General features: G+C 37.9%; 1 protein-coding gene across 1 annotated transcript; it reads left to right on the forward strand.

Annotated features, from left to right (window-relative positions):
• The first annotated feature begins 1518 nt into the window (after nucleotides 1-1518).
• LOC143855486 (high-affinity nitrate transporter 2.1-like) lies at nucleotides 1519-7528 on the forward strand. The gene is made up of 5 exons (XM_077365604.1): nucleotides 1519-2325; nucleotides 2779-3260; nucleotides 6052-6167; nucleotides 6250-6357; nucleotides 6645-7528. Exons 1-5 carry the CDS (start codon nucleotides 2013-2015, stop codon nucleotides 7201-7203), a joined length of 1578 nt encoding a protein of 525 aa, XP_077221719.1. The 5' UTR covers nucleotides 1519-2012; the 3' UTR covers nucleotides 7204-7528.
• The last annotated feature ends 826 nt before the right edge of the window (nucleotides 7529-8354 follow it).

Raw genomic sequence — 8354 nt, forward strand, 5'->3', positions numbered from 1 at the left:
AATTCCAACCTTGTTCTATGTCTTGTGTTCTTGGTTTTACTTTTCAAGGTAGTCCTCGGCTATAATCCAAAACACCCAAAAGAACCCTTTGAAACATGCGAAAAGCTAAGATGGGTAGTAAGATATTATTGTGTCCCTATCAACAAATAGGCAAACAGGGCAGAAATCCATTTCTCTATAGGGAAATTGATGTTATTTAAAGCCTTATTATTGTAGGATTGATATTAAAATAACAAAGAGGGTGCAAGCTTAGAGTCGCCTAATAAGTTTATGTTTGAGATTTTAAAGCCTCCGAGAAGAACTCTTGAAAAAGGGCAGAATTCCAAAAGTATCCCTTGTGTAAATACAAAATAAGAAGAAAAGGATTAGTAGGGTTTTTTATAGTAAGGATGATTGCCAGTCAATGTATTTCTCTTACATGATTTTGAAATTTTGCTTTTATGGTAAAAAAGACCCAAGGAGAATATAGAGATTTTTTGTAGTAATATTTGCATTTTGAAACCGAGAAATGATATATTCACCCTTCCCCTCAAGTGTATTTATGGGGGTGAAATAAGAAAAATGATATTTTCCATGAAAAGGGTCTAATATGTTCACAATTTTCCTTGGAAAATAAGGATTTTTTTAAATATTTAATAGGAAAAAATCCATGGAAAATAAGTTTACCAAATACTGAAAAAAATCATTTTCCATAGAAAAAATTCCGAAAAAAAATTCCCTGCATCCAAACAGCCTAAATTTCTTAAATTTATACATATAGAAAAATTTCCATCGACTTGAGTCTTCGATGACAACTCAACTTTCACCCGAACCCGTTAGGTTTTAGTTATAATGCTTACAAAAGTCTCATAATAATTCTAAGAAGGCACAGGTACAAAATTCTAAAAATAGTTAGAAAGTTCTTGAAAAATCTATAAATTTTCATGTCCACTTTTAAACTTAAAAAAAAACCTACATTAGTTCAAATTGCATCTTATTTTTGAATTAAATGCAAAGTTTCCGACTTAAATAAATTGAATTTATCAAATTGTTCATAAAATTTTCATTTATTATTTGTAATATTCCAAATCCTAGTTACTAATACGATTAAATTGATCTTGGGATTAATTATAGATCCATTCATCTAAAGTGGGTCTCATCATATTAACGGTTAGATCGATAAGTTGAGACCCACCTGTCCAGTAGGACCAGTCTAGAGCTGGAACTAGTGGATCATTCCACTTTAACATCTTAATCTCAAATTGTTAAGTTTAAAACATGAAGCTTAAGGGTATAGAAGTCATTTAGCTAAGATAACAGGATATTGTTTTGGTAATTCCACACTCATGTGGGCCCTCCCTATACTGCTCTATGTTGTCCTTTGGAACATGCATTGAGGCTCCTCCTTGTTTGCAACGAGATGCCGCATCATGTATGCTTCTTCCAAATGCAGAAAAGCTACCGCTCGGTCTTCAAATGTCAATGGCTACCCCTTATAAATGCTATACTCCATTCCTTCTCTTTAATGCAACCAATTAGTCTTTTTCTTCTCTAATCTCCAAAACCATCATAACGTACCCTCTTCCCTTCTTTTTTTTTCCTCCAAAAATCTCCACATCTCTCTTATTCCTTTAGAACACAAAGAGTTCTCTTCTTTAGAGACTACCCATCTCTCTTCTCCTTATTTCTGTTTCTCTTTTCTTTTCTTTTTCAGTGCTTACTTCATCTTCAAAATTCAAAACCAAGAAAAGAAAGAAAAGAAGGCTGCATTTTCTCTTAGGGGCTTATGTTAATTTGCTTGCTGAGAGAGAGAGAGAGAGAGAGAGAGAGAGAGAGAGAGAGAGAGAGAGAGAGAGAGATCTTCTCCTTATTTATGTTTCTTTTTTCTTTTCTTTTGTCAATTCCCACTTCGTCTTCAAAACCAAGAAAATAAAAGAGGGCTATATTTTCTCATTTTATCTTACTGAATTTCGTACTTACATCCCCATTTCCACTACTTGTGTTAATTAATTTCCTGGCTTAGAGAGAGAGAGATGGAGGAGAGTGTGGGAGCTCCAGGAACCTCAATGCATGGAGTAACAGGCAAAGAGCAAAGCTATGCCTCTTCAGTCCCCTCTCCCATAACGGCAAATTTTGCCCTTCCCGTTGACTTGGAACACAAGGCAACTGTATTCAAGATCTTCTCCCTCTCCAAACCACACATGACAACCTTCCACCTCTCATGGATCTCTTTCTTCACATGCTTCGTCTCCACTTTCGCCGCTGCACCCCTAATTCCGATAATTCGAGACAACCTCAACCTCAAAAAGTCTGACATCGGCAATGCTGGAATAGCTTCCGTCTCCGGTAGTGTGAAGCAACCAATTACTCCAAAAGCTTAAGCCCTTAGAGTTTTGTTTTTTTTTATTTATTATTATTTTTTTTTTATGAATGAATGATTAAGCCCTTAGAGTTGGTGTTATTTAATAATTTATCCATGATTGACAACGATTACTACAAAAGCTTGAGCCCTTAGGCCGGCAAGAAAAACATTTATGATAGAAAACATTTTCTTTGAATTTTTTCTTTCCATAACTTGGATCAAAATGATGTGATTATGGTTAAACTAGAGTGATATCTTCATAAATTGAAGGTCCCTCTAAATAAAATTGAAAAGGATTGGTTACAATATTCATTTTTGTGCGTAAAAAAATTAAGGAATTTTAGAAATATTTTCCATTTCCAAACTTTTCCACAAAATTCTTGCAATCCAAACAGGGCCTTAGAGTTAGTGTGATTTAATGCTTTATATTTCAACAGGTAGCATCTTCTCGAGGCTAGCCATGGGTGCAGTGTGTGACCTACTAGGCCCCAGATACGGTTGCGCGTTCCTCATCATGCTCACGGCGCCGACCGTCTTTTGTATGTCCCTCGTGTCCTCTGCCGGTGGCTACATCGCAGTCCGCTTCATGATCGGATTCTCCCTTGCCACTTTTGTTTCGTGCCAATACTGGATGAGCACTATGTTTAATAGTAAGATCATTGGTCTCGTAAATGGGACAGCGGCGGGGTGGGGCAATATGGGCGGTGGGGCCACCCAACTCATAATGCCATTGCTCTACGAAGTGATCCGGCGATGTGGGGCCACCCCCTTCACGGCGTGGCGCATCACCTTCTTCATCCCTGGTTGCCTTCATGTTTTAATGGGGATTTTGGTATTGATCGTTGGGCAAGATTTGCCTGATGGAAATCTTGGTGCCCTCCAAAAGAAGGGAGATGTCTCCAAAGACAAGTTCTCAAGTGTAAGTTTCTTACAGTTCTATAATTTTGAATTCTTTGATGAATGATTCTGAACTAGAATTGGTATTAACAACCTCAAATTACCAATTTGGTGCCATGACAGTTTTTCTTATTTGATTGGCTTTTACTTTTCGACATATAGGACATACCATAGTTACCATAGTGGGAAACGAATTCGGGAAACCAAACATCAAACGGAAATGAGAAACGCATGAAAAAAATATAGAGGAAACAAGAAACGAGAAAACAATAGAAAATCGTATGAGAAATGTTTTAGGAAACGCATTAGAAGCATTCAGAAATGATAGAAAAACACACACATGAAACATAAGGAAAACACGAAATATGTAGTTTTGTAGATTTAAATTTTGTTAATTTCAAATTTCTCTTTGAATTTTTCTTATTTTTATTTTTATTACAATATATGCTGTTGTTTTCTTTTGTAATATCTATTCCATAATTTTTTATGTTTTTTTTCCAAAATGATTTTCGTAAGTCCCACACATGTTTCCTACACGTTTCATATGCGTTATTTACGAGTATTGTATATGTTTATTACGTGTTTCACAATGATTTACATAAGTTTTTCATATGTTTCACATGCGTTTCAGAAACATTTCTCCAATTTTTTTAATCATAACTCGGAAGCATTTCTGAAATGCGGGAAATGTATTTTAGGGGAAACGAGTTTCCCACCCGCGAGAAATGTGTCTTCCCATCCACCCAAGGAGTTTCCAGCAACTATGCGACAAACTGACAAGAGTGTCATAGTTAATTTGAGGCCGTTTCATAAAAGTTCACTTTTGAACCTTCCAACAATCTTTGACTAATATAAATGTCCCACACGTTCATGGTTAAGTTGACTGGTAGGTTAAGTTTAAATCATATTCTTTCTTAAGTCTCCCTGATGCAATACCTTTGATTTTATTCTTTAGGAAAATAATATTTCCACCTCAGTTGTCTATCAAGGGCATACAGAAGGAAGTGGAAATTCAGTCAATTCTAGGGAAAGATAAGCAAGAGGGTGTGAAAACGCTGAAAGGAGTGGAATTATAAGTTCCAGATTGTTCACTATTTATGCATATAATTATATTTTGATAAAAAAATATAGCAGTGCAACACAAGGACTTCCTTGGAGGTCACCATGTTTATACATATAATTTAGGCTCTGTTCACTTCTTTTCCCTGGTGCTGTTTTCCCCTGAAAAACAGCATTTTTTTTCCCTGACAAGACCTTGACAAGACAGAATTTCTGTGATCACTTCTTTTCAAGAGAAAACTATTATCAGATGTGGAATTTCTTATTTAAAGGCTAAAAATGACGTAGAAATTGACTTTTTCCCTGTTACTTGAGATTTGCTTTCCGATTAAATATATCGGAAAGAGGCTTTCCATGGAAAACGAAGCCTTTTCCTCTTCATTCCTTTCCCTTCTGCCATGTCACCTGGAAAGGAAAGGAAAATGAAAGGAAAATGAAATCATTTCCTTTCCTTTCCGGGGAAAAGAAGTGAACAGAGCCTTAAGGGAAAATGCACTTAGACCTCCTGTGATTTCTGACACATTCAACTTAACCCCTAATGTTTAAAAAGTTACAAGTAGACCCCTGAGGTTTCAATTTGTGTAAGGTAGACCCCCTCAGTTGACGGTTCGTCCACAGATTGAAGGGTTAGGATCCTATGGAGCTGATTTTTTGGGCACACCCTATCTATGTCAGGGCCCATCAAATGAACACTTTGGATCATCCAAAAAAATGTGGGCCCACTGTGTTTTTGGTAGTGTTTGGATTCAGGTATGGGGTTTGGGCCCACTACCAATAACATAGTCGGCCCACATTGTTTGAATGATCTCAAGCGTTCATTTGATGGGCCCTGACATAGATAGGGTGTGCCCAAAAAATCAACTCCATAGGATCATCCTAACCCTTCAATCTGTGGACGAACCGTCAACTAAGGGGTCTACCTTACACAAATTGAAACCAGATGTGGTCTATAGTAACTTTTTAAACATTAGGGGTTAAGTTGAATGTGTCAGAAACCACAGGGGGTCTAAGTGTATTTTTCTCTATAATTTATTCCTAATTTGTTCTTCAAATTTCAACACCGTTCTGAATTGAAAATTTACAGCCTCTAGTCCCTGACTGAAGTAGAGCGCAAACCCCTTCTTCTAGTTGGCCTTAGATTATGTAAAAAGCAAAATGAGCACCGTATCTCTGTTGAATCTGACAGCAAAAATTATAGTGGAAATGGCCCAACCAAAGTTCATGGAAAATAAAGTACTTTTGGAATGAGATTAAGGAGCTAATGCAAGATTTTTCTTCAACTCACATTTATTGGGAGGCAAACTTTATGGCTGGCACTCGCGTGTTTTACTCAAGATAATAAGCAATAATCGTACACATGAAGGGATCTTTCCATAGGAGCTAGAGGAGAAAGCAAATGTGATAGATTGGCTTTACCCAATCCAAGGATGATAGTTTTTCCTTAATCATATTTAGGTTTTTGTTTAGTGTGGAACTGTTTTAGATTAGTTTTGAGTCCCGTCTAGATGGGTTTCTCAAAACCAGTGTATCGCCCTTTAATTATTAATATAATTTTCGGGTCCGGGCCCAGAGGCCTTAGGTGCCTAGATCTGGGTTAAAAAATTAAAAACAAAATTACAGAACCCACCTAATTTATAGCTTTTATTCTCAAATTAAACCTCCATCTTTCTCATCTAGTTAGTTAGAAAGGAGAAATGAGGAGTAATTTATCATGTCTATGCCTCCCAAGACTAATTCAGAAGCTTCCCTATCAGGTGCTATGGTATGCCATCACAAACTATAGAACCTGGATCTTTGTCCTCCTCTATGGCTACTCTATGGGTGTAGAGCTAACAACAGACAATGTCATTGCTGAATACTTCTATGACAGGTTCTTCTTTCTTCTTCTCTACTTCCTAATGGCTGCCAATACTAAATCTCAAGTAACTTACACTCATTCTTGTATATAACAGATTTGATCTCAAACTACACACCGCGGGCATCATCGCGGCCACATTTGGCATGGCCAACATCATTGCCCGCCCATTCGGAGGCTACATGTCAGACCTAGGCGCCCGAAGGTTCTGTTAAATCACCAATTACTCCAAAAGCTTAGGCCGTTGGAGATGGTGTTATTTAATCATCTATACTTTAACACACTCCCCCTCACGTGTGGCCCATCTTTTTAGGGTTGGCTTACACGTGGCACAAGTGGCCCCTTTTTTTGGGTTGGCCATTGCATGTGAGTTTTTAATATCAAGGAGTTTTGAACTCAGGACCTTCGCTCTAATACCATGTTAAATCACCAATTACTCCAAAAGCTTAAGCCGTTGGAGATGATGTTATTTAATCTTTAATACTTTAACAGGTTTGGCATGAGGGCAAGGCTATGGAACCTTTGGTTCCTCCAGACTCTTGGTGGTGCATTCTGTATTTGGCTTGGCCGGGCCACGACCCTTCCCATCTCCATCTTCGCCATGATATGTTTCTCCATCTGCGCTCAGGCCGCATGTGGGGCCACCTTTGGAATCATCCCCTTCATTTCTCGAAGATCATTGGGTGTGATATCCGGCTTCGTGGGTGCAGGTGGGAACTTTGGGTCGGGTTTGACCCAATTGTTGTTCTTCACAAGCTCAAGCTACTCAACTGCTACGGGGATTTCTCTCATGGGTGTGATGATAATGGCGTGCACCTTGCCTACATGTTTTGTGCACTTTCCTCAGTGGGGAAGCATGTTTTTGCCGCCTTCGAAGGATGTCAGAAAGTCAAGTGAAGAGTACTACTACGGATTAGAGTGGACGGAGGAGGAAAAGAAGAAGGGGTTGAACCAGGGAAGCATCATGTTTGCGGAGAACAGCCGGAGTGAGAGAGGACGGAGGGTCGCCTCCGTTGTATCCCCGCCCAATGAGACCCCGGTGCACGTCTAGAGAAGGGACTATTAGGGTTTGTTTTTTTTTTCGGCAAGAACTCAACTGTTAGTCTAGTGAGTTTTGCTTCAAGGAGAGAGGAGAAAAAAAAAAAAAAAAAACAAAGCTTTTGAGTTTTGCTTCAAGTTTCTAGTCTCCAATGGGTATTGTAATCAGATACGTCAATTCTAGTTTATAGATAAACTAGAATCTTCTACAGGATTCTCTCTCTTTTTTTGGATCATATATAGAGTAGTTTGAATATCCTTCTGAACCAGTTAGGTGTTTTCTTAGCATAAAATACTGTGTGGGCAATGGAATATGAATCTAGTCGTGCTTTATTTTACTTTGATTTGGTGAGTGGGTGGGGATATGATATTTCTTTACATTGGAAACTCAATTAAATATGGTTACTCCTCGATTATTTCCTCAAGTAGAGGAAGTTGACCTCTCAGATAGAGAAAATAATGAGAGATGGCACTTCTAATCAAACGATATTATCCCCTTTTCCTCAAGCAGAAAGAGAAATCTATTATATATTATTCGATTCAAAAGCAATTATCTTCCTCCCCAAGGAACCCAACTCATAATTAACCAAAGTGATAAGATATTCTTTGTAGACAATTATGTTAGTTGTGTGCAGAAAGAAATCAAGATTACCCACATACAAATATACACAGGCTTCTGCGAAATTAAAATTGGAAAACAGTGATGGCGAAGTTGAAGAGGAAGAAAGAGGAAGAAGATGGACAACCCACATTTTAAAGGTTGAATTGGGATTGCATCCTGTAAAAATGTGGCCTGGAATCTTTGTGGCAATTGCGCTACTGTGGTAACCTCAATATTGCTTAGGAAAGATTTAAAAAATATATATACATGGTCTTTTACCTCCGCATAAGACCAAAAAGTACTAGCATTTTGATGTAGGGAAATATACCGGAAGCGTCAAGCTTGGATATGGTGTTCGGATGCGTCATGTCATAGTGGCAGCTATACGTTCATAATTCCGTGCGTGGACTACAAAGGTGGGAATAAGCACTTCAATTTCTCACAATATACTGAGGTTTCAACTTCTAATTACTAAAGAGGCATTAACACAAACATGATGTATGCACACAAAAATCATTAATAGCATCTTAAAATTTCCACAACAAAACTTAGGGCCCATTTGG

Source organism: Tasmannia lanceolata, unplaced genomic scaffold (assembly GCF_043159265.1).
Source record: "Tasmannia lanceolata isolate RefF3 unplaced genomic scaffold, GAP_Taslan_0.1 ptg000021l, whole genome shotgun sequence".
Taxonomy (NCBI): Eukaryota; Viridiplantae; Streptophyta; class Magnoliopsida; order Canellales; family Winteraceae; genus Tasmannia; species Tasmannia lanceolata.